At 43.8% G+C, this 27,372-nt stretch overlaps 1 protein-coding gene across 3 annotated transcripts in view; it reads right to left on the bottom strand.

Annotated features, from left to right (window-relative positions):
• Window positions 1-27,372, bottom strand: part of LOC118385376 (rho guanine nucleotide exchange factor 28) — a 123,124-nt gene that overhangs the window by 91,966 nt on the left and 3,786 nt on the right. The window contains exons 1-3 of one of the 3 annotated variants that reach the window (XM_052521297.1): window positions 19,247-19,519; window positions 7,942-7,985; window positions 5,061-5,487 (exon numbers count right to left, since the gene is read on the bottom strand). In XM_052521297.1, the coding sequence (XP_052377257.1) occupies window positions 5,061-5,204 (144 nt within the window). In that variant the 5' untranslated portion in view covers window positions 5,205-5,487; window positions 7,942-7,985; window positions 19,247-19,519. Of the gene's footprint in view, window positions 1-5,060; window positions 5,488-7,941; window positions 7,986-19,246; window positions 19,520-27,372 lie in introns of those variants that run through there. The other 2 variants (XM_052521298.1, XM_052521299.1) reach the window with 2 other exon arrangements.

Genomic DNA, 27,372 nt, shown 5'->3' with positions numbered 1-27,372 from the left:
CACATAGGTGTTCCTTTTGTCCAGGTGGGAAAGGACAGTGTGGAGTGCAATAGAGATTCCATCATCTGTGGATCTGTTGGGGCGGTATGCAAATTGGAGTGGGTCTAGGGTTTCTGGGATAGTGTTATTTTGTTAAAAATCGCACAACATTTCAAAGTCCTGCTACTCATGCCAGGAATATAGTATATGCAAATGATAAGTATGTGTGTATAGAAAACACTCTGAAGTCTCAAAAACTGGTTAAATCGTGTCTGTGGCTATAACACAACGTGTTTAGGAGTAAAAATCCCTCAAACTGTTCTCCAAAAACACAAAAAATATATTAATCCGCCAGTCAATGTATTGTTTAAGGCGACTGCAAATACATGAAGCTGTTCTGTAAACGCCTACAGCTTCCACACGATGTCGCCAGTGCTGGCATTTCGAGCAGACTTAATCCTTGGTTGTATGACGTTTTACCCTTTCCTGTTTCAGTCTCTCAACAGGATGTTATTCAAATGGAAAAGATGGCCGCTGACTTCAAGACTAGCTGCTATCGAATACAGATCGCCCCGTGATGAATTGTATAGATTATTAACGTTTATTAATACCTAAAGTTGGTTTAGAAAAGTAGTTTGAAGTGTTTTGTAGAAGTATATAGGCAACTTTTGTCATTTTAAAAAGTGACGTTGCGTCTTGTAAAAGGGAATATTCCTGGATCAGACCGGTCTTCAGAAAACGTCATTTTGGCTATACAATGACGGATTTAAATCGGGAAAAATACCCAATTGTGATGTTTATGGGATATATAGGAGTGCCAAGAAAGGAGCTCGTCAAAGGTAATGAATGTTTTATATTTTATTTCTGTGTTTTGGGTAGCGCCGGCTACCACAAAATCTGTCGTTTTAGATGATGTTCCAGTACTTTGGGGGTGCATGCTATCAGATAATAGCTTCTCATGCTTTCGCCGAAAAGCATTTTACAAATCTGACTCGGTGGCTTGGTTCACAACGAGTGTAGCTTTAATTCAGTACCTTGTATGTGTGTTTTAATGAAAGTTTGATTTTTATCAAAAACTATACGTGGCGCTCTTGAAATTTCCGCTGATTTGATCCCAACAGCGGAACCAACTCCCTAAAAAGTTAATGTGAGCCATGACCAGCCTTTCAAAGCACTTCATGGCTACAGATGTAAGTGCTACACGTTGGTAGTCATTTAGGCAGGTTACTTTAGTGTTTTTGGGCACAGGCACTATGGTGGTCTGCTTAAAACATGTTGGTATTACAGACGACTCGGACAGGGAGAGGTTGATAATGTCAGTGAAGACACTTGCCAGTTGGTCAGCGCATGCTCGCAGTACACGTCCTGGTAATCCGTCTGGCCCTGCGGCCTTGTGATTATTGACCTGTTTAAAGGTCTTACATCGGCTGCAGAGAGCATGATCACACAGTCTTCCGGAACAGCTAGTGCTCTCATGCATGTTTCAGTGTTATTTGCCTCGAAGCGAGCTTAGAAGTAATTTAGCTTGTCTGGTAGGCTCGTGTCACTGGGCAGCTCTCGGCTGTGCTTCTCTTTGTAGTCTGTAATGGTTTGCAAAACCTGCCACATAGGACGAGCGTCAGAGCCGGTGTAGTACGATTTGATCTTAGTCCTGTATTGACGCTTTGCCTGTTTGATGGTTAGTGGGATTTCTTATAAGCGTCCAGGTTAGAGTACCGCTCCTTGAAAGTGGAAATTCTAGCCTTTAGCTCAGTGCGGATGTTGCCTGTAATCCATGGCTTCTGGTTGGGGTATGTACTCACAGTCACTGTGGGGACGATGTCATCGATGCACTTATTAATGAAGCCAATGATTGATGTGGTGTACTCCTCAATGCCATCGGAGGAATCCCGGAACATATTCCAGTCTGTGCTAGCAAAACAGTCCTGTAGTTTAGCATCTGCTTCATCTGACCACTTTTTCATTTATCTAGTCACTGGTGCTTCCTGCTTTCATTTTTGCTTGTAAGCAGGAATCAGGAGGATATAATTATGGTCAGATTTGCCAAATGGAGGGCGAGCTTTGTATGCGTCTCTGCGTGTGGAGTAAAGGTGGTCCAGAGTTTTTTTCCCTCTGGTTGCACATTTAACATGCTGATAGAATTTAATTTAAGTTTCCCTGTATTAAAGTCCCCGGCTGCCAGGAGCACCGCCTCTGGGTGAGCGTTTTCTTATTTGCTTATGGTGGTACAGCTCATCTGTCTTAGTTGATAGCCTCAGTCTGTGGTTGTATGTAAACAGTTACGAAAAATACAGATAAACTCTCTAGGTAGATAGCTACAGCTTATCATGAGATACTCTACCTCAGATACTCTACCTACTCTACCTCAGGCAAACAATAGCTCAAGATTTCCTTAGATATCTTGCACCAGCTGTTATTTAGAGAAATACATAGTCCCCCGCCCCTTATCTTACCAGATGCCACTGTTCTATCCTGCCGGTGCAGCGTATAACCAGCCAGCTGTATGTTGATAGTGTCGTCGTTCAGCCAAGACTCTGTGAAGCATAAGATATTACATTTTTGAAAGTCCCGTTGGTAGTTTAATCTTCCGCGTAGGTCATCGATTTTATTCTCCAAAGATTGCACGTTTGCTAGCAGAATGGAAGGAAGTGGGGGTTTATTCGATCGTCTACGAATTCTCAGAAGGCAGCCGCCCTCTAGCCCCTTTTCTCTGCCTCTTCTTCACGCAAATCATGGGGATCTGGCCTGTTCCCGAGAAAGTCGTATATCATTCGCGTCGGGCTCATCAGACTCGTTAAATGAAAAAAGGATTCTGCCAGTCGTGGTGATTAAGCGCAGTCCTGATGTCCAGAAGCTATTTTCAGTCATAAGAGACAATAGCAGCAAAATTATGTACAAAATAAGTTTAAAAAATAAGCTGCAAATAAACAAACAAAAAACACAATCGGTTGGGGACACGTAAAACATCAGCCTTCTTCTCCGGCGCCATTGTTACATCAAAGATCATCTGAGGCCATAGTGCTTAGAACTCTGCCATTCCAACATAAAACTCTGATATTTCAACTGCCATACCAACTTTCAGCACCTATACAGCAGGCTACCTTTGGGTCGGCAGGTAGCCTAGTGGTTAGAGCATTGGACTAGTAACCGAAAGATCAAAGAATCCCCGAGCTGACAAGGTAAAAAAAACTGTCATTCTGCCCTGAACAAGGCAGATAATTCACTGTTCCTAGGCTGTCATTGAAAATAAGAATGTGTTCTTAACTGAGCTTGCCTAGTTAAAATAAAGGTAAAAATAAAAAATTAAAAAATATGTTTTATACCTATGCACATGACAAGGCAAAGGGAACATTGATGTACATTCCAGAATGTGAATCACACGGAGGTCTTCAGGGTGGCTTTGTGTGTGTGCGTGCACATCGGAACAGAGAAATGTTACAGTACACTGCCTGAGCCACATACCTCTGAACAAATCTAGCACACTAATGACACATTAATGTAAAAGTCAAAATGACAGACACTCAAACTCGCATGGCATCATAAGCATTATAGGGACCTATTTGTAAAATTAACCTGAATTTTTTTGTGCAAACCTACTGATACCATATATGAAGAACGATACACAAAATTGAAAGTTATCATCATGTCTAAATGTAAGTCTTTAAAAACCATGTCCCAAGACTATTGCACTGAATGATTGGTGCAGTAGATTATACTTGTATTAGTGGGTCTTCTGTGCAATGTAGCCACACACATTATGTGGTAGACTTAATGTGTTTTATCATAGTTGCTTGCATCCAAAAGGCCCCATTATAACGTTTCAGGTAAGACCCAAGTGCAGACTGTGTTGAAGTAACAATGTTTATTGCAGCAATAGGGGCACGCAAACGACAGGTCAAGGCAGGCAGGGGTCAATAATCCAGAGCGGTGGGGCCAAGGTACAGGACGGCTGGCAGGCTCAGGGTCAAGGGCAGGCAGAGTGGTCAAGCAGGCGGGCTCAGAGTCCAGGCAGACAAGGGTCAAAACCAGGAGGGCGAGAGAAAGAGAGACTGGGGAAAAGCAGGAGCTGAGAAAAGTGCTGGTTGACTTGACAAACAAGACGAACTGGCAACAGACAAACAGAGAACATGGGATACACAGGGGATAATGGGGAAGATAGGCAACGCCTGGAGGGGGGTGGAGACAATCACAAGGACAGGTGAAACAGATCAGGGCATGACAGTACCCACCCTCTAGGGACGCCACCCTGCAATGGGCTGTGAGACATGGGTTTAGACACCTGAAAAGTAGGAAGTATACGGAGGGTACGGGGCAACAGAGGATGAACAGCAGAGGGGCTAATTATCTTGGAGCAAAGGTCTCGGCTTCCGGGGGTGTAGCCGCGGGGCTATAGTGGCGTGTCAGAGCTTCCGGCTTAACATCCTTGTTTACTGGTTGGTGTTGCAGAAGCGAAGTGGCCCGGGCCTTACTGAACCCCTCCCGGAGGTCCTGGTACTCCACGGGAATGGCGGAGAGATCCAGGGCAATTTCCAAGCACCCAGGAAGACATCCCGGGGCAGGCAGAGCTGGTTTCAGGCAATGAGTGTGGCAGAACGGGCTTCAGCTGACGATGGCACCAGTAGACCAGTCAATCGAGGGATTGTGTCGCTGGAGCCAAGACAATCCCAATACCACAGGAACCAGCTGAGACTCAATTAGCAGAAATTGGATCATCTCGCTGTGGTTCCCCGACACTCGTAGGTTGATGGGGGTGGTATGGTGGGTGACCCAGCCAATAGAAGGCCCGTCCAGTGCTCGAACATTCATGGGAAAGGAGAGGGGTTGAGTGGGGATGCCCAGCTCGGACGGCAGGGCAACATCCATAAGACTCATATCGGCCCCCGAGTCGATGAGTACCTGGAGAGACTTGGACTGGGCGCCCCACAGCAGTGTGGCATGGAGACGTGGCGAGTAGGGGGGGAAGCTAAATTGTCATTAGGACAATTTCATTGCTACCAATGAGTTAGGACTCTTGAAGTGACAGGTAGAGACATAAAGGCAGTAACGCAATACAGACAACTCTGGATGTTAAGTCTGCGTACCCGTTCGGCTGGAGACAGCCTCGCCCTACCGAGCTGCATCGGCTCGGTAAGAGATACATCGTCAGTCTTCGGAGGCTCTTGGAGGAACTCGGGTAAGCTCAGATCCTCTCTGGGACGTAGACACCGGGGACTTCTGGAGTCCATCAGATGCAAGATGGGATCCTTGAATGAGTGATTGGGACCACAATCAAACCTCTTCTCCCTTCTGCGTTCCCATAGCCGTCCATCGATCCGTGAGTCGAGATCCGTCGGTAGTTCCGGGGCTGCAAGCTCGTCCTTTACTTCCTCCGATACTCAGTGGCGAACAGAGCTTCAGGGTTCCAGGCACCCTCCACTGCTATCGTGCGGAATTCCACTGCATAGTCTGCAACACTGAGGGAGTCCTGCCAAAGCTGGAGTAACCTCCGGGCAGCCGCTCTCCCGGACCCTGAAAGAAACGAAGTGCAGCTAGTTTGCAGTCTTTCCAGCTTCAGTTTGAAGTTTTTGCATGAGCTGTGTTGTTGGCTAACTACTGTGAACAACAGTGTCCTGGCGAGAGAGCCAGGTGAAATCTTTTGACATGACTGTAAGTTAGCCGTAGTTGGCTAGCTAGTAAGCAAGGGATAAGAACGTTGACAGCCAGTATGGCAATAGAACCTTTAGGACAAACGACTGGGTTGCATCCATAGATACAGAACAAAAAGACTTAACGACCAGGTCGTGTCTCTGGCAACCGAACCGATAGAACGAACAACCAGCCGGCTTGGGTAGCAACCCAAGATTTGTGTAGGGACTATATATTGTGAAAGGATGAAATGGCATGAATAAATTCATCAAAATCATGTTTTTAATTCAAATATGTTGTATAAAAGTGCTAATGCCCTTGAAGCCGGTGTTTGGAAGATATATTGGCTCGACTTCATCTCGGGCCGCACAACACCCATGGCAATATATCCACCCAACACCGGCTTCTCTGGCATTATCACTTAAATAGAATCCCTCACATTCTCCTCTTGTAACACAAATCACCAGCGGCCTGCCAGTCTACCAGGTAATCTCTCATAGCCAGCCAACAAAAGCACTGCCAGATCACCCACACACACACACACACACACACACACACACACCTCATTCAAACTCAGTAAATCGCAGTCTGAAGGTTCCACACACAGCACAAAACACCCCTTCAGACCAGACACAGGCAGTTACACAGTGAGAACTTCTATCAATACTACCGTTTGTTCATTGTACTGATTGTGGACTTTCTGGTGTGGTGAGAGGAAAAGCTCCATGTTGTCTTTGTGCAGGACTGCTACACCATAAAACTTTTACAGGCCAGTTACAATAACAGTCTTTAAATGAGTGAAATATAGCACAGCTTACATCCACAAAGCAGAGCATTTAAGTCTGGCTCTCATTCAGAGGTGAGAGGAGCCGTGCTGCAGAGGCAGAGCTATGACCTTAGGGTGGAGACTACACTTCATCTTGTAACACAGATGTATTAGTTCAACCTTTATGGTACATTTTTGGCCATACAGACATATACCAGTGAGAGTTCAACTGAAACATGGTAAAAACCTAGTAAACTCTAGTAAGAGTAAGTGAGTATCTGTGAGTACTTTCAAAGTAACAGCGAGCACTGTACCATTTTAAAAATGTCACGGCTCACTAGAGAATTTAAGTTCTGCAACCAGAGATAATGGTCTAAACAACAAGAGAAAACTAGGATATGAATCATGAATGTTACGTGTTCCATGTGACCCAGTCGCTTATTGCGGCCAGATTTACAGGCCAAACAGGCGACTAGGCTCTCAATAACAGAAAGAAAACGTCTTCAGGACAACTCTGAAACACTGGTAAACTAGTAAAAACAATCTGATACTCTGCTCTCGCTCTGTCCTCCAGAAATCTGGCAAAACTTTAGCGACTGGCCGGCCCGGCTGGCTGGCCCACCCAGGATTCTACCACACAAAAGAAGAGAGGAAGAGAAAAAAAGGGCAGTGGGAGAGTGAGGGAGAGAGTGAGAGAGTGAGAGAGTGAGAGAGTGAGAGAGTGAGAGAGAGAGTGAGAGAGTGAGAGAGTGACAATAGAGAGAGAAAGAGAAAGAGAGAGAGAGAAAGAGAAAGAGAGAGAAAGAGAGAGAGAGAAAGAGAAAGAGAGAGAGAGAGAGAGAAAATAAGAGAGAGACAATAAGAGAGAGAGAGAGAGAGAGAAAGAGTCAATAAGAGAGAGAGAGAGACAATAAGAGAGAGAGAGAGAGAGAGAGAGAGAGAGAGTCATTACACATTTAATGAAAATAAATGAGAAGCTTTAAAATGACCTTCTGAAAACCCACTCCTAATTCACCTCAAATAGAAAACACATGTACTGACCTTTAGAATAAACATATAGCCACTCAGGTCTGGGCCTACCTGCTCAGAACCAATAAACAATACATTCATCTTTTATAGTTCTGATTCTCTCTTTTACTGGGCCCTATTTCCTTACCACTTGAGCACACTATTTATCAAACACACACATGCTGGCTGTCTCACACACACACACACACACACACACACACACACACACACACACACACACACACACACACACACACACTAATGGGCTTTTAGTGGTCTCAGTAGGCCTTGTCCATCTGGAGAACAGGCCGGATGTAAAGGTTTCTATCCCAGGGGAGTGTAACACACCAGGGTTAGATTTCACCTGGAGCCCAACCTCAACACAACACCAGTCAGTCAACCACCAACCGGAGGGAGAAACAGGGAACGGAGAGAGAGGAAACGGAGAGAGGGAAAATGAAAGGGCATAAAGAGAGAGGTAGCTGAGGAGAAACATTACAGGTAGTCACTCACATGTAAGACACACACACAGAGAGAATGAACAACAGTATAGCAGCACTTACATATAGAGGCACTTCTCCTCTGTTCAACTCCATGTTCTGAGCATCTGATGAAACAATAAGAAGAAAAGTGACACGGTCATATATATTATTACCACCATAGTACAACTGTAATAACCAATATGTACCAACAACCCTGCATATATCTGATTAACAACACACTGGTATCATCAAAACAATGATCAGCACGCTGTGAAAATATATCCCAGATTTTGTCCAAACTCCTCTCTACAGTAATTCCAGTACTGAAGCAGTTTATTAAATTGGGCAGTCAGGGCTACAGCATCACAAGGCTCTGCTCTACGTGCGAGACACAGCCTAATCTCTTCATCCTGGTATGTCGGAACATGAGGTCTTCTATGAAACACCGTTATCCTTTCATTATTATCCCATCTCTCCTTCCATTCCTCCATATTTCTCTTTTTTTACTCCATGGGAAAGAGCGATCCAATCTGTCTGTCGGCGTCTAGACTACGTGTATTTTACCTGAACTTTCCCAGAATTAGAGAATCAGCTCAAATTGGAAGGCTTTAGTGTGCAGTCTGTCTTTGCAGGGTACGTTATCTGCTGTGTTTCTCTCTCTATTTTGTGGCAGGTTGCAGGAATGGAGGACACTGTGCTGAAAGTGTAACTTTAGCCACCTGCATACACCTGATCCGGTCTGAATTTACTCTCAGCTGTTTGTGTGTGTGAATACTGCATGACTTCAAAGTGAAAGAGAGATGCTGTCAGCTCTATAGAGATATAGCTCAGGTTTGACAAGGGAATGATGAGAAACAACTATCAAAGAGGAAAGCAACCAATAAATCTTACTTGTCTTGTGAGTTACATTTTCCACTGTCGTTACATGATAAAAGTCCCTCAAATTACATCAAAACCCAGAGATTTTGACAGGTGATACTCAGTGGTGTGCTGGAAGGATGTCGCAGGAAATTAATATTACGGTCCTTTTCACTGACGGTTGCTAATGTAGTCAGAGGATATCCTTGTCAATAGATAAGGTGCCTGATGCCATGGGCTGGTGCGTGATTTTCATGATCCTGTAACAGGTTACCTATTACCTGGTAATGTCACTCATGATATTATCATTCTATAATGGTGTTATCACTCTCATGGCTGCGGGGTCAGAAAGAAACTTTGGAACTATGGATATAAAACAAAACTTTTGTAATATGGGTGCAGCGTAACAGTTTGTGTGTGTAGGGTCGCTGTTTATGTGTGTCACTGTCTGATATAGAATAACCTGTATGTTTTCTTTCAAATATTTGTTTCGGTATCTCACTATGGGATATTGTTGGACAAGCCTATCACTACGGAAGGTCCAATCACATAACATCTTTCAAAGTCAGACAGGTCGAGTGGCGAATGAGGAGAGACCCTACTCATTATCAGTCCCCACGCCCGCGCTCTGGTCATTCTTGCTCTCTATAAGCTTTCTTCAGCACGACTTGGTCCTTGTCTTCCTGCTTCACTGTTCTCAGGCGAACTGCCAGGCATAACGCTACCAAACGTGAATACTGACCGAACGGAAATATTTGCTTTGAGTAGAATTTGAATCGTAAACACCCATAGTCATTGCGCTAACGGTAGTTAGCATTGGCTTGTGAAACTACCTCTAACTCCCTTCATACTGGACACAGAGACACAAAAATCTGACTCTGGGGAAGTAGATGAAAGGCCTCATTACCAAAATCCCAAAGTATCCCTTTAATTCGAGGATAAAACCATTGTGTGTCTCTCAGAGTTATGGAACCTGCTAACCCTACTCAAGGAGAACCGAGCACAGCACCTGCCACAGCACCGGCATACCCCTGCCCCGGCACCGGCTAGCCATGTGGGGCTATGATAGCAGGCAAGGATAAACACTTTGTGTATCACCTGCTTGGGGGAAGAACATGCACTGACGGCTCTCGCTCACCTGGTGTCCTGCATGCATTGTAAGGAGTTGCCGAGGACCGGCCTAGGCTCCTCTTCCTCATAGCCTTCGGGCGAGGAGTAAACTCCACACCCCCGACCCCAGACCTCCTGAGCACCCTCCCTGAACTTCCACCCGCTGTTTGACGAACACACAGCGGGGGAGGGGGAGCTCATTATCGAAGGGGATGACGATGACAGCATTAGTCATCTCTTCCCTGACGAAGACAATCAGGAAGAGGAACTCCAAGCCCAGGGCTCAAGGCCCTCCAGTGCCCTAAGCGGAGCATTGAAACCCAAGAAGAAGTACTGGCTTATTGATGTTTGCAAGCGGGCTGCAGCCAAACTCAATATTGGGTGGAATGCGCCTGAGGGGGGCGGCAATGCCGAGAGGGACTGGTTCGATGAGAAGAGAATCCCTTCTCGCACAATCCCGGGGAAGCAACTCCTCCCGACGGTCCCAGCCTGTTTGGCGGAAGCCAAACGTAACAAGAAAAAGCTCCTGTACAGCAATGCCCTGACTAGGGAGTTTGCAGCTTTGGACATGCAGGGCATGGAGGTGCTGGGTTTCAGCAAGCCTCCGGTTAGGGAGCAATCCTTGGCCAACCACCACAACCCCAGCGGTGTCTCCTCTCTGACCAGCATTTCCCTTCCTGGAAAGATGGAGAGCTTCTCAGTCTCAATCCTCCAGAAGGTCTAAGAGTCGGTGGCACTTTCAGTATGGACTCTTGAATTTGCCAACGACACTGCTTTAATAATTTCATATGTATATACTGGTTTCTACTCTACTGTATTTTAGTCAATACCACTCCGCCATTGCTCGTCCTAATACTGATATATATTACTTAACTCCATTCTTTTACTTTTAGATTTGTGTGTATTGTTGTGAATTATTAGACATTACTGCACTGTTGGCTCTAGGAACACAAGCATTTTGCTACATCCACAATAAATATATGTATGTGACCAATAAAATTTGATTTAATAACACATCCCTACTGATGGCCTACCAGGTCGGAGCTGTTACAGGAGATGGGCAACCTCCTATGCATCGGGAGGGCTAACCGTGATCCCAGAGAGGAAATCTGCGTTGTCGCACATACAGTTGAAGTCGGAAGTTTACATACACTTAGGTTGGAGTCATTAAATCTCATTTTTCAACCACTCCACAAATTTCTTGTTAACAAAATATAGTTTGGGCAAGTCGGCTAGGACATCTACTTTGTGCATGACAAGTAAGTTTTCCAACAATTGTTTACAGACAGATTATTTCACTTATAATTCACTGTATCACAATTCCAGTGGGTCAGAAGTTTACATACACTAAGTTGACTGTGCCTTTAAACTCCAGAAAATGATGTCATGGCTTTAGAAGCTTCTGATAGGCTAATTGACATAATTTTGAGTCAATTGGAGGTATTTCAAGGCCTACCTTCAAACTCTGCACCTCTTTGCTTGACATTATGGGAAAATCAAAAGAAATCAGCCAAGACCTCAGAAACAAATTGTAGACCTCCACAAGTCTGGTTCAAGCTTGGGAGCAATTTCCAAATGGCTGAAGGTACCGCGTTCATCTGTACAAACAATAGTATGCAATTATAAACATTATGGGACCACGCAGCCATCATACCGCTCAGGAAGGAGACGCGTTCTGACTCCCAGAGATGAACGTGCTTTGGTGTGAAAAGTGCAAATCAATCCCACAACAACAGCAAAGGACCTTGTGAAGATGCTGGAGGAAACGGGTACAAAAGTATCTATATACACAGTAATACGAATCCTATATCGACATAACATGAAAGGCCGCTCAGCAAGGACGAAGACACTTCTCCAAAACTGCCAGAAAAAGCCAGACTACGGTTTGCAACTGCACATTGGGGACAAAGATCGTACTTTTTGGAGAAATGTCCTCTGGTCTGATGAAACAAAAATATAACTGTTTGGCCATAATGACCATTGTTATGTTTGGAGGAAAAAGGGGGAGGCTTGCAAACTGAAGAACACCATCCCAACCGTGAAGCAAGAGGGTGGCAGCACAATGTTGTGGGGGTGCTTTGCTCCAGGAGGGACTGGTGCACTTCACGAAATAGATGGCATCATGAGGAATTTAAAATTATGTGGACATACTGAAGTAACATCTCAAGACATCAGTCAGGAAGTTAAAGCTTGGTCGCAAATGGGTCTTCCAAATGGACAATGACCCCAAGCATATGTGAGCGGACCAAGTAATTGGGTGTCACTCTAAAGCGGGAAGGTGGAATAAACGAGTCAGGGGTAGGTTTTCTTGATTGAACACAGTTCTCTATTGAGGGCATTTGGTCAACACAAACACTCCAACATAATCAATGACAAAACCTGATTCAGTTACACTAGCTTTGTCAGGAGGAATGGGCCAAAATTCACCCAACTTATTGTGGGAAGCTTGTGGAAGGCTACCCGAAATATTTGACCCAAGTTAACCAATTTAAAGGCAATGTTACCAAATACTAAATGATTGTATGTAAACTTCTGACCCACTGGGAATGTGATGAAAGAAATAAAAGCTGAAATAAATCATTTGCTCTACTATTATTCTGACATTTCACATTTTTAAAATAAAGTGGTGATCCTAACTGACCTAAAGACAGGGAATTTTTACTCTGATTAAATGTCAGGAATTGTGAAAAACTGAATTCAAATGTAGTTGGCTAAGGTGTATGTAAAACTTCTGACTTCAACTGTATAAAAACCTGTCTCCAGAGGCGGCATTTAAAGCTGTGGGTGCACTATGAGACTTGTGGTGGTTGGGGAAGAGAGCCCTCTGGCTGAATATGTCCAGCCTATCAGACAAGGAGAAGGCAGACTTCCTCAATGCTCCTGTTGGCGTGGCAGGCCACCGCCATGCGGCAGAGGTGCGAACTTCACAAGAAGGAGGGCAAAGCCTTCAACTTCACCTTGCCTCACATACCTGGGAACCGTGGAACCCCAGCAAGAAGAATGCATAGCTTCGGGGTAGGGATAGGGCAGTACACTGGCGCTAGGGCCACTAAAACCCCTGGTGACGCTGCAGACTGCGAGCCCCCAGTCAAGACCCAATAACAGAGGCAGCCAGTAGGGGAAGCGGTCATTTGTTGCACCTGCAACGAGGCCCAGCCCCATTGATTCCCTTGGAGCGAAAGAAGAGGTCAGTCCCCAGTGGCAGAGAGGGGCAGTCAACAGTTCACACCATATTCTAGCCTGTCCCGTCTTGGGCTGAGCGCAGACTTTCCTCCCCCAACAAAACAGGGGAGAGGCACATTTGCGCTCCATGAGCCCTATCTCCGTGCAGCGGCTCATTCCTATATGTCCAGCCACAGGGAAGATGGAGGGAGTTCACTCAACTCTAGATCTGGGATGTTAACCAAAAATAGGTCGACACAGACCATACCGATCAGCATTTTGCTGATATCGTTTATTACGGTAGTAGCCTATACTAGAGAAATAAGAAGCAGCAAATAAAATAAGTTTGAAAAATAACTTGTGGGCAACTCACTACAAGAGCAGTGAACTGGCACACATGCACAGTCCAGCCCTGGATCCTGTCCACAGTCACAAAGGGATAGACACTGCAGTGTTATGAAACCACCCGCTTTCAACGCTCCATTTTGGACCTAGGGGTCCTCAACAGCTATGTGAGGAAGTTCATATTCCGTATGCTCAACGTGCTGTCTCGATCTATTCGCTAGTGCTACTTCACATTAGCATTCTGCCAGGTTTCTCGGGTTCACCTTTCAGTGCACGGCCTACGAGTATCTTGCGGGCTCCTTTGGGCTTGCATTAGCCACCCAGATGTTCAGCAAGTGTGTTAAAGCGGCTCTGGCGTCCTGGTTCAAGATCAACCAGAAAAAGAGCTTAGTTTGCTACACACTAAAAGACTATAAAGAATACCTGGGCGCCAGACTGGATTCTATCTCTTCTGGACCACACTATCGGTCAGCCGCATCACGCCGTTCCATCAGTGTATTGCCCTGTTCAGAATATGTCTCAGAGTGCTGGGGTTGATGGCTTCCACCATTTCAGTAGTACTACTGGGACTACTGAGGATGAGAGACTCCCAGCATTGGGTCTCTGCCCAGTGCCTGTATACTTTGTCACCTAAATCGAAAGGTAAAAGGTGACCACAATCTGTCTCTCGGTCCTCCGCCACTGGAGGAGCCCCTTCATCTTCGTTACAGGCATTCTCCTAGGGGTAGTGTTAGTGAGGTGTTGACGACAGAAGCATCACTCACGAGATGGGGCCCAGTTCACGAGGGAAGAGCGGTAAACAGGTACAACTACGGTAAAGTGGTAAAACTACCTTGACCTACTGACAGTATTCCTATCTCCAAAACACTTTTTGCTCTTCTTCTGGAATTGTCACATCCTGGTCAGGACAGACAATACGACTGTGATAGCATACATCAACCGCCAGGGTGGCACTCACTCTCGGCATCTACGTAGACTGGCTGTCAAGATTATTCTGTGGAACAGAGCACAACTCCTCTCATTACGCGTGACTGATGTCCCGGGAGTACTGAACGTAGGAGCGGACTTATTGTTCAGAGGGAATCCCATTCATGGGGATTGGAGGCTCAATCCCCAAGTGTTGAACCAGATCTGGGATAGATACGGTCGAGTATCTTCACATAATACAAAGACGCACACTGCCCGCTGTTCTTTGCCCTGGCAGGAGATGCACCACTAGGGGTGGACACTCTGGCACACCCTTGGCAAAAGGGTGCTGCTCTATGCTTTTCCTCCTTTCTGCCTAATACTCCCTACTCAAGCTTTGTTCCCTCACACTGGTTTGTCTTGATAGCCTCTCAAGGTTAAATGCACACAATAATATCATTATTGTTGATAGTCAGATCAATATAAGTTTTTTTTAAACGTTTGCATGCTTTGCAAGAAGAATGATTTTCCCTAATAATCCTGTTTTTATGGACACTTGTGGTGATCGGGTCAGCTGTTTGTTCACTTGCAAGAAATGCTTAATTTGGCAGGAATTTATAAGGCTATGTGAGAGGTTATAGACCTAGAGTCAGTGTCCAGATTTTAGTTACTATTTAACCCATCTGACCAGTAGGCTACAGTTCAAGCCTATTTGAAATCCATCTTGTGACTGTCGAAATGGTATCACAATCATCACACAACACTGCTATAATCCTCTTTTACCACTTCATCAAATCTTTCCAAAACATTTATTTTCTGGCATTTCTCTTTTACTCTCCATTTCGCAGCTTTTCTCTTACTGTTCTGCCCCTGGCCATCATCGTCAATAAGAATTTGTTCTTAACTGACTTGCATAATTAAATAAAGGTTGTTTGGTCACAAACTGAAATTAGGCAAACCATTAGAATTTTAGCAACCAGGCAAAGATGGACATTTCTGCAAAGATGGACATTTCTGCATTTCTGCATTCTGAGATCGTACATATTAAGTCTATATGAAAACTTCATTTTCCCACACTTTCTTCACTCACAAAAAAAAGGAGGAAGGCTTGCACTACCATTGCTGGCACATGCGCATAAAGAAATACACTGCCATAACACAGATTAAGCTGTTTACATGTCCTAATAATTAAAAAGATTGCCCAGAAAAGCAGTTGTTTCAATCAGTATATGCTTACTTTGATTTTGAATTGACACCGATTAAGATTAGCAGAGTAAAGTGTTCACATGACAAATGCCACACTCGGCCTACTGCCATAATCAGTTTAAAATCAGATTATTAGTGCTCATGTAAACATACTCAGTGTGACTTTGTCTTTGTGTTTCTTGGATATTTACATTGTTTTGTTCACATGCTAGGTTGTTAGTTTGAGTTGGAAAGAACTGCTAGCGAAGAGACATTGAAGATTCTCATCTTTTCTATTATTTTTTTCAGACACCATGGGAGGGCCCCGTTAACCCGGTAACTGCATACCATTAACTGCAAAGCAGGATACCATGGCAGAATGATATAATATCATGTGGAATTGTATCAAATCGGGTGGTCTTTTGTTTTGCAAACTCTGCTATTGTGCATTCAGTACAGAAAAAAACTGTCTCTAGAGCTACGCAAATTAAATTAAAGAGCAACTATACAATCCAAAATTGTCATGCCCTGGCCATAGAGGTTTTTATTCTCTATTTTGTTTAGGCCAGGATGTGACTACGGTGGGCATTCTATGGTCCTTTTTCTATGTTTTTGTATTTCTTTGTTTTTGGATGGGTATGGTTCTCAATCAGGAACAACTGTCTATCGTTGTCTCTGATTAAGAACCATACTTAGGTAGCTCTTGCCCACATGGGTTTTGTGGGTAGTTATTTTCTCTTTAGTGTGTTTTGCACCTGACGGAGCTGTGTCGGTGGTTTCTTTTGTTCCTTATTGTAATAAACTGAACACTAAATTCAACAACGATGAACACTTACCACACTGCGCATTGGTCCTCCTCTCCTTCTCACGACAAATATCGTTACAGAACTACCCACCACCAAAAGGACCAAGCAGTGTGGTGAAAAGGAGGAATGGACATGGGAGGACATCTTGAACGGCAAGGGATCCTACAAATGGGAGGAGATCCTGGCTGGAAGGGATCGCCTCCCATGGGAACAGGTGGAGGCAGCCAGGAGAGTGGAGGCAGCAAGAAAAGGGAACCAGCGATACGAGGGAACACGGCTGGCAAGGAAGCTCGAAAGGCAGCCCCAAAAATGTCTTGGGGGGGGCAGATCTGAGCGAACTCCCCGTGCTTACCGTAAGGAGCCAAGGACGGAACCCGACGGAGCGTGTATGAGATTTGATGTCACCTGAGTCAGCTCTCCATACTCAGCTCTCCATACTCGTCCTGAGGTGTGTGTTAGCCGTCTGGTGAAGACTGTACCAGCCCCACGCACCAGGCCTCCTGTGCGCCTCCCTAGCCCTGCACGTCCTGTGCCAGCTCGGCGCTACAGCACTCCAAGACGTGCTTACCATGGCGGGGATCGTACTGGTCAGGCACCGTGTTATGTAGTGGAGCGCACGGTGTCTCCAGTACGCGTTCTTAGCCCGGTGCGCAACATCCCAGCTCCCCGCATCTGCCGGACTAGGGTGAGGATCCAGCCAGGACGGATGGTGCCAGCCCTGCTCTCCAGACCTCCAGTGCGTCTCCTCGGGCCAAGATATCCTGCGCCGGCGCACTGTGTCTCCCGTGTGTCTGCACAGCCCAGTGCGTCCTGTGCCTGCGCCCCGCACATGCCGGGCTAGAATCACCATCCAGCCAGGAAGGGTTGTGCAGGCCCTTAGTTCGAGACCTCCAGTGCGCTTCCACGGCCCGGTCTATCCTGTGCCTCCTCCAAGGACCAGGCTGTCTCTCAGTCTCCTTCCTGCATCTTGGTCCTCACCTTCTCCTTCCAACAGCAGTTACAAAAATATGTTTTTTATTTTCTTCCCAGACCTCAAAAGTAATCTCCTGATGTGGTTTAAGGATTGTTGTGGACTTGGAAAAACAACCAAATCGGATGTTCTATTAAAATAAGTGAATTTTTTTTTTGTGAAAGCGTGAATAAAATCTGGGGGAAATCCGAAATCTGCAAAAACAAAGCCGAGAAACCGTACTTGTTGTTGGTGTTATTATGGCAAATAAATGCATTGGCTAGTAATAATTATAAGTGTCAGGTAATGAGTGGCTGGTAGATTTTTTTCATCTACCTGCCACAATGGCTGGTGGACCAAAAAGTTCGTTTTTAGGCCCTGTTCATAAACCATGTTGTGGGTTGCTCCAAAACCACTCTCAGGCATTTGTTAACACCTTGTTCAGTCATGTTACCTCATTAGCTAGCTAGCTAACAACCTGGTTACTTTACCAGTATAACTAAACATTTGGGGGCACAGAAAGAAAGGAAATAGCTTTTTCAAACGATCAATGATCATAGAAATTAATGACTGATCTTTTACTATATCTCAATCATGTAAAAATATATATTCTGGTGTGCCTAGATTGTAGGTTGTGCTTTTAACTTTTTTTTTTACGTTGGGAAAATATTAATTTAGAGCCCTGCATACACCACTCGCCTTGAAAAAGCCTCAGGTGGTGACGTCCTCCTAACCCTGACCGCTCTACTCTTTAGTGCGTCTGTGTGTAAGAAACCTGATTTAGGCCCCTAGCCAGACACTGGGCCTGAAGAGACTAGCTGATGTGAACAATGACTAACCAGTCACTCTCTACACAATAGAGAACAAACACGTCAAAACCAGAAGGAACACAGGTTTGACATCTGGTCATGTACCCAAATATTTTCAAATGCCAATATGAATCTGGTTACTGTCACATGACAACACCCACGTCAACTGTACATTACCTGAACTGGTGAATCTTGATTTCACCATGTCGTTTGGTAATTCCAAAATGTAGCAGCTCATTGTCTTTGGTGCATTTGGCACAGGTGTGGTTGTGAGATAGAACATCTAGCTACATGCTCATTGATGTGTTGATTCGTGGCCCCTGAGAACGGGATGCAAGCTGGAATGATGACAATGTAACACAGCTGCCAAGACAAGAACAGTGCGAGTCCTCAGTCTAGGAAACAAAACCATTCTGCTTCAGTAAGGGCTGATATGCAGGTGAACTAAGATAGGAAAACGACTAGACACGTCTTTTTCAACCTGATTTATGATGCTATTAAAGTTGCAGACAGTATAATATATTAAAACTATGTCAACCTGACACATGCTCCCTTATAAGAAAAAACGATTTGGTTCCACTTCCAGGTAGAAAGAACCCTAGTTGGGTTCCATGTAGAACCTTCTGTGAAAAGGGTTTTTACATTGAACCTAAAAGGGTTCTACCTGGAACCAAAAAGTGTTCTTCAAAGAGTTATCCTATGGGGACAGACAAAAAAAACTTGTTTAGGTTCTTGATAGCACCTTTTTTTCTCCTACGTGTACAAGAACGTGAAACAGCTCTATACACAATGCATTATCAACACTCACTGGAGTCCAAAACATAGATCCAAGACCTTATGGAACAAATTACCTCCCTCTAACAATACATTAGGAACTAACACTGCAGCACATTTTGTCATTGTATTGCATTTGTCAAAAAGTGTTTAACAAAAACCTTGCTGGACCCAAGTGTCTAGAAAGAAAAGCTTAGGGTGTCAGTGGCAAATAATTGCAAAGGTATGGAAGAAGCCTTGAGAGGAACTGTACTCTAGAGAGCCCAACCTCAGCAGTACACCGTGATATACGTATTTATAACGCATTGTAACATCCTCATCTGCCTGCAGTCAGCTAGCCTATGCCTATGCACTATTGGAAGAGCGTTGGCATACAACTGCTTGCATTTTGAATGGGGTTATATATTACAAATTGTCTGTCTATATATTTTTTGCTAGACTAGATGCAAAGCCCAACATTGTGTTGTCGGATTTAACTTTACCTGAGTCGTCCGCGCTCCGTTCGCTAGACCTGTTGAAATCGCTTCCTTGTAGAAAGTTGAGCGATCACTTTCCAACGTCCTATCTATCTCCTAAAAGTCTCAACGTTTACTAATTCCCCCCAATAGGTAATAGTAAAAAATATCAATAACACGACAGTTTGCGAATCGATTTCGTGAAGTCTTCAGTTCGGTACGAAGAGTGTAGGCAAACTTTATTTTTGCAGAACGAGCACCGCTGCCAGGCTCGTTCTGCCGGCCCTCTCCTCCACTGTGCGTGGCGGTCCAGCCCCTCCTCCATCAGTGACAACCCAGTCCCTCATTAATGATGTACTATGTAGAAATATGTATATGTAGAAATAAGCACCATATTTTTATGTGCTAATAACACAAAAATCATGGCGCATCGAACTCTATCAATGTCACGCCACTTCTGAATCCCTTAACGCGCTGCGCTCTCGGATTTTGCTGATGATATTTGGACGGAGCTAGCTATTTTACAGTGACATTCTCGGCTAAGAAATTAACAATAACCTAGTATTTTCTGTGTTGACAGGGTTGATCAGTGAAGCTGCAGGTCTCCCCTCTATGGGTCGATTACACCGTTACGTGTCCACGGACCTGGATGAGATGGGAGACATGACGCCACTTGATTTCCACTTTTAATTCACAGGTGAGGTCGTGGTGAGTGGGACTCGGTTTACTATGTACGTACAGTGCCTTCAGAAAGTATTCATGCCCCTTGACTTATTCCACATTTAGTTGTGTTACAGCCTGATTTCAAAATATATTACATCGTTTTTTTGTTGTTGTAAATCACACACCCATAATGACAAAGTGAAAACAAGTTTTTAGACATTTTTTCTAATTTGTTGAAAATGAAATATATAAATATCTCATTTAAATGAGGGTCATCGCTCTCTCAAAAAAAAAACTTTTTACACATCTCCATTCCTGTATTGCTCCACTTAAAGTCTTTTAGCAATGAAACCCATTACCCTTGTGTTGTCTTAAGGGTAAAACAATGATCCGCCACTAATATTTAACAGCAGAGAAAAACCCCTAAATTATATTTTTTCAACTTGAATTTTGATTACATTTCCTAGAGTGACCCCAACATTAGATAAAGTGAAACATCGTCTTTGTTCATATTTCCAATGAAGCTGTACACCACCAGGGTACAAAGATTGTCTTAGGGTCATTTTTGACCCGGCAGTTATAAAATCATTTACACACCACAAAAATCACAAAGACACACACACACACACACACAATGAGAAATTGAGATTGTGTGCTAATGGTTTAAGTTTCTTGTGCAGCATCTCCCCTCCACGACCCCACACATGACCCAAGTTCACAGACAAAATAAAAAATTATTGAAAGCATTGTTTACTAATGGGGAATGCAGTCAGAGGCTATAAAGGTGCTGCAGATGACAGTCCCCCCCAGTTCTCTCTTTGCTGAAGCCATGATTGCACGTTTCAGTGCCCAACAGGTCGTAGACCTGATTTATTAAGATGTCCAAGAGGAATAAGGAAACTAATTATTTAGAAGAGGAGGAGGTATCTGAAGAAAATGGGGAAGAATTACAACCCAGAGCACAATGCATCATCTTCAGATGAAGAAATCCCCCAACCTGAAAGAGATACATTTCTGTCAAAGAACAGCAAAATAACATGGTCCTTGTCACCATATGACAACCAGGGCAGGATGGCAGCACAAAATGTCATAAGGATGACCCCAGAGCCCACAAGACATGCAGTTGCCCATGCCCAGGACAGTGCCTCAACATTCTACATGTCATAAGGATGACCCCAGAGCCCACAAGACATGCAGTTGCCCATGCCCAGGACAGTGCCTCAACATTCTACATGTCATAAGGATGACCCCAGGGCCCACAAGACATGCGGTTGCCCATCTCCAGGACAGTGCCTCAACATTCTACAGGTTAATCACACCAGCCTTTGAAAAAATCATCCTGGAGATGACAAATTTGCAGGGTTTCCGTAAATATGGAGACAACTGGAAAAAGATGGATGAGATTGACCTGCGTGCCTACATAGGGCTGATAATCTTAGCGGGTATCTATAGGTCCCGAGGCGAGGCTACATGTAGTCTCTGGGATGCTGAGAGTGGAAGGGTGATTTTCAGTGCCACTGAGTCTTTCACACTTTCTCAAGAATGCTACGGTTTGATAACCATGAGTCAAGACCTCCAAGATGTGTGAGAGACAAACGAACGACCATAAGAGAGGTCTGGGAGAAGTGGATTGAGCGTCTGCCAATCCTCTACAACCCTGGGCCTGCAGTAACAGTGGATAAGCAACTGGTTCCATTCAGAGGTACATTTTTAGTTTCATATCTGTAATGTAAGTGATTTTCACTGTTCATTTTATTATGTATTGCTGTAATATCCTTGATTTATGTAATTATTTTCTGTGACACTGATACTAATTACTGATAGTAATCTCTTTTGTCAAAAGGTCGCTGTTCTTTCCGGCAGTATATGCCCAGCAAGCCAGCAAAGTATGGCATCCAGATATGAGTGGCCTGTGACGCACAATCCAGCTACACTTGGAAGATGCAAGTCTACACAGGGAAGCCGACCAGTGGAGGCCCGGATAAGAACCAGGGGATGCGGGTTGTGCTTGATGTGACAGATGGACTGAGGGGGCACAATGTCACATGTGACAATTTCTTCACCTCTTATGAGCTCAGCCAGCAGCTCCTGAAGAGAAAGATTACCATGGTTGGTACAGTTAGAAAGAACAAGCCTAAGCTCCCCCCTGCACTCTTCGCAAAACAAGAGGGAGAGAGGCCTTCTCATCAAAGTTTGCCTTCACCCCCACCACCACTCTAGTTTCTTACCTCCCCACAAGAATGTGGTCCTCCTGAGCACACTGCAAAAAACAGCTGAGATCAGTGATCGTGAGGACAGGAAGCCAGCCATCATCCTGGACTACAACCACAACAAAGGTGGCGTAGACAACCTGGACAAGGTGATTGTAACTTACAGCTGCAGGAGGATGACTGCCCGCTGGCCCCTGGTCATCTTCCATAACATCATAGATGTGTCCTCATACAATTCCTGCATGATATGGAACAAGATCAACCCTACCTGGATCCCTGATAAGCAGAACACGAGGAGGGTGTTCCTGGAGCAGCTGGGAAAGGCACTTGTAACCCCACACATTCAAAGAAGGGAGTGCCTCCCCCGCACAGCAGCCTCTGCAGTGCTTGTGAAAGCTGTTCAGGGGGCTGAATCTTGTTCTGATCCATATGAGGCTGCAGCTGGGGCAGGCAAGAGGAGAAGCCAATTCTGCCCCCCAAAGAAGGACTGTAAAACAAATACTATGTGCTGCACATGGTAAAAGTACATCTGCAAAGTCCATGCACACACACTTGCATACTGTCCTACATGTGCTAATTAAAGTTGATTGATTTATGTTCTTCATGTTTTTGTTTTGTATCTATTATCTTGTTTTATTCTTACTTACTGTTGTTGTTTATACACCTTGTGGATGGGGGCAATGGTTTAAAAAAATGGGAGAATACTAGTATTTTGTAGTTGATTTTCTAATTGTACAGTATATAAGAATATATCAATCACTATGTTGCCAAAAAAAGTACAACTCGTCTCAATAAAATGCATTCAAAACTATTTTCTGCACATTTTTTCTACTTTCTTAGGCTATACAAGTGCTATCTCTTGCTAAAGACAAATGTATGTTTACACCTATGCAGTACCTTTAGCAATAATAATAAAGTAAAGAAAACAATTATGACAGGTATGTTGTAGTAAAAACAAGTGGTGTCCACTGATTAAATGCAGTCTTTCTGCATTGTGAAAATGGGAAACCCAGATATTCAAAGTTTGTGATGAATGACAAGTTGTTTCTTCATGCAAAACAGATTTGGGGTTTATAATTCAATTAAGCTACTTTATTTTAGGGGTTTAGTGAAGGCAGGTCATTTTTTACCCTTAGGATAAGGTAGTAAACAGAATGTTAAGACTACACAAGGGTTAAATAAGTATTAGCACCCCTGAGTCAATACTTTGTAGAAGCACATAGCAAAGGGGTGTGAATACTTATGTACATGATATATCTGTATTTCAATTTCAATACATTTGCAAACCTTTCTCAAAACATGTTTTCACTTTGCCATTATGGGGTATTGTGTGTAGATGCTTGAGAGAGAAAAAAACTATTTAATCCCTTTTGAATTCAGGCTGTAACACAACAAAATGCGGAATAAGTCAGAGTATGAATAGTTTCTGAATGAAATGTAGAGAATAATATAAAATAAAATATGTTCCCTTATCAGTGCCTCCTGAAGAGACTAGTCTTTTGAAAATATTTCCAACATTTATTTTTTATTTTTACAGTAGCCCATTACATGGTAGAAAGGTAGCCTAATTACAAACGAACAACATAAGAATGAATCCGTACATAACTATTTATTTCCATGGGGAGTTATATTTGTATGCCATCCAAAACACTTAATTTGCATGGGAAGGCTAGTGAGTGTTGCACTTTCTATTTCACCGCTTGCCCTCCCATATGGTCCACCATAAGTGAGCCCAACCCCCTCCCATACTGAAAACATATATATTGCTGTTCTCCACTAACTTATTGCTGCACTCATGTATACAAGGTCATTACTCATACTAGTGCCCATAGCAACGGGAGGAAATGAGAGGGAGTCCAAATGGAGTTACCGCCCTTCCTGCTTAACCCATTAACTCAAATTGAGCAAACATGGACTGGAGAATCAGTTTAGACTACAGCTCATTGGCAGCAACAACAGCAGTAGCAGCAGTACAACCATAAACAAATATAAAGCTATGGGTAGGCCTATAATGTGTGCAGGTTCTGGGGAAACAGTTGAATACCAGGCAGAGACCACTACAGTTGTACCATTGAGTGCAGCTTGTAACCCAAATTGCCTGCAGCAATTATTGAATGAATGGAGAAATGTGTGAGATGTAGACCAGGGGACTCAGCCCCGCAGATGACAACACTTCATTCATCAAGGTTATTGGACTGAACCAGTTCTGCCATCTGCAGTCAAAATTACTAATCCCACATGTGCAACTGGACACAATAGATGATATGAGAGTACATGACTGCATATACTGTATGACACGTTGTTTTCTAAAATGCATCTCTTATACTCAGTACATGAAAAATACACTTAAATATTATTTTATAAAGACAATAAAAAACACTGACGCTTTAAGTACAATCAGACTCGCCAACTCATTGTTTGATGTTACATTCAATAGAAACAATTTCAGCTCAGTTACTCATCATGAACTTGATTCGTTGCAAGTCAAGTGCCAGTGTGTCAGATTGGTCTATACTGCCCCCATGTGTTCATTAGATTTGATCACATACTGGGGGAAAATTATAACAAGATTGGGGTAAGGTGGTCCCTAGGTGCAGATCTAGTCCCAGTTACCAAACACCAATTGAGTAAAGAGCTTGGGTAAAACCTGAAACGTAGATCTGTTTACCTTCCTCTTACACATCCATTGACATTTATGTTACATGTTAACAACATATATTTATCATACAAGCACAGTTTAGGTTCTCTATTAGCCCGGTTGCCTGTCTGTCTGTTTCAGCAATATTTTGGGACTGGTTGCCACATCCAATTTTTGTTATAAAGTGAAGAAGATTACATAGATTACATGTGAAAGACATTAGAATAAATTGTGGTTGTGGCATTTTCCAGACATAAATGAGTATGCACCAATAATCAGATTTAACATAGTTCAGCCTGCTAGAGGGTCGAGGTCAGCTCAGCATCATTGTTTCAATAGCTGAGTGTTAGTTGAGTTAACAGTCAACTCAGTAGGCTATCCTGTAGATGCCGTGAGGAGTAGGAGTTATGGTCACAGCAAGAGCGCAGACTTATCACGCGAGTGCCCTTCACATGCTGGGGGAACAAGGCAACTGAGGCCGGAGTTGCGTGTGATAACTGACAGAGATATTAGAGAGCGGCGATTTGCTCCATGCTACTGACCTGGAAGCTTTTTATTCTCCAGACCCCCTGGTGTCCCTACTGTGGCAGTGACGGACCACAACTCGTGGCCTTCTTCATTAGAATCTCTGAAAACAAACAAACTAAACAACAGCACAAAAGAGGGTCCCGGGACAAAACCCCCTCTCTTTCTGCCGTGGCTGGTTGTGTTGTGTGAAATCACGTCATGGGCTACAGTCGTCCAGCACAAAACAGCAGGAGGCAGAGGACTAGGCACGGGAGGCACAAAGGACCCAGGCGCTGTGAGTAGGCCTGTTGGTGCTGCTGGCAACAAGGCCCCAGAGAAGCCTGCTCATAAGGTTTTATGGACTGGAAGAAGCAGGTGTACCAACCAGCAGCATCCCAGATCATTCCATGCACCATTGCATGGTCTATGACTAGTTTCAGGTTTTATTAGTTGTATGTATGGTATACGCATAGTAAACTTCTAACCTGTACACTCGCACATTGACCTGTATATAGCCTCATTATTATTTTGTGTAACTTTTATCAATAATTTTTTACTTTAGTTTATTTAGTTAATGTTTTACTAACTCTATTTTCTTAAAACTGCACTGTTGGTTAAGGGCTTGTAAGTAATCATGTCACTGTTGTATTCGGGACATGTGAAAAATCAAATTTGATTTGATACATTGTCCAACAAAATGATTACTTGCAGGTGCCTTCTCGACAATGCAACAAAAATAAGAAAAGATAAGAATACCATGGTCACCCCTTGTTCCTGCTTGTTCACTCCCTTGTTGTTACCCACCCTACTCCAGCCCCCTCGTAAGCTAAAAGCCCCCTTTACCGCCACAGCTAGGCTAGCCCCTGAACAGCCCCCCTACCTCTGCCTCTATCCTCGATATCACTGCAAGGACATCGTTACCTTTGCCTTCCAAGAACAACAGCTTATGGTTAGTTTTACTTAAGCAAATTCAGTTCCTAAAGCTCTTCTTAACCTCTCAAAAACACATGGCTGGAAAGTCACAAAACGTGTTTGGTTTGAGATGGTGGTGTACTATTTAAGTTGATTCATTACCTCAACTAAAAGACTGTAAAAGCTATCCCTGTCGCTCTTGGGGTGCTGTACATTTCTATTAATAGAAGAAGGAAAATAAAACATTTCCCTACTCAACTTTTCTTGTTCAGACTTATTGACCTATAAGGCTTTTCTCTTTGATCAGACAGCATGATATAAGTGTATGAAATATATTGATGGCAACCAGTTGACCTCTAACCCAAAGGGCACGTGTTTCATTCATGCCCCTCTATTGGTGGTAATCCCAACTGTAGACATGCATGATATGCCTTGGCTAAATAGTGTTATTCACTTTGACACACAATGATACATCATTATGAAAACATATTCGCTTTATTTGTGTGTAAGCATGCAGAGAGGGAGAGAGAGATTATGCACACATGCAAACAGGTTAGAGGTTATTTAGGCTGCATTCACACAGGCAGCCCATTCTGATATTTGTTCCACTAATTGGTATTTTGACCAATCACATCATATCTTTTTCAGAGCTGATCCGATTGGTCAAAAGATCAATTAGTGAAAAAAAGATGCGAATTGGGCTGCTTGTCTAAAATGCTGCCAAAGTATGTCACGAGCGGAGGTTATGGGACTGATGAACTGCATAAATACGACAGGGCAGGGGCTGAAAAACGGTTTTCATCCAGGCAACATAAGCCTAAACACGTAGTTAGGAAATCCCCACTTTGTAGCAGATTTGTAGACATGCCTCACAGTCACCTCAAAATAAACTAACGTTGAAAGCCAAGGCCACGTAAGAAAGTCAACCAACACACAACAGGTGAAACGGATCTATTAAATCTACCAACGCCACAGTCATGGGTTACTTTCCTACAGGGGATCTTCTGGTAAGGAGGAACTTACCTAGCATAATGAATGTGACATTCACGTTTTATGGTTTGCATTGCATACGGTTAGTTTCAGAAAAGCGTAATTCCCAGAAATTGTTGTGGTGTCACGAAAGACCTGACTAGAATGGGTCGCTGTTGACAAACTATTGTCACCAATTCAAAAATAAACTATTTACCAAGTCCTTGTTACTCAGGTATAAACAACCAAAAGAA

This window comes from Oncorhynchus keta, chromosome 6 (genome assembly GCF_023373465.1).
Source record: "Oncorhynchus keta strain PuntledgeMale-10-30-2019 chromosome 6, Oket_V2, whole genome shotgun sequence".
In the NCBI taxonomy this organism is placed as follows: Eukaryota; Metazoa; Chordata; class Actinopteri; order Salmoniformes; family Salmonidae; genus Oncorhynchus; species Oncorhynchus keta.
The sequence above is the reverse complement of the archived record's forward strand: the minus strand, read 5'-3'. Positions and strand labels throughout refer to the sequence as shown.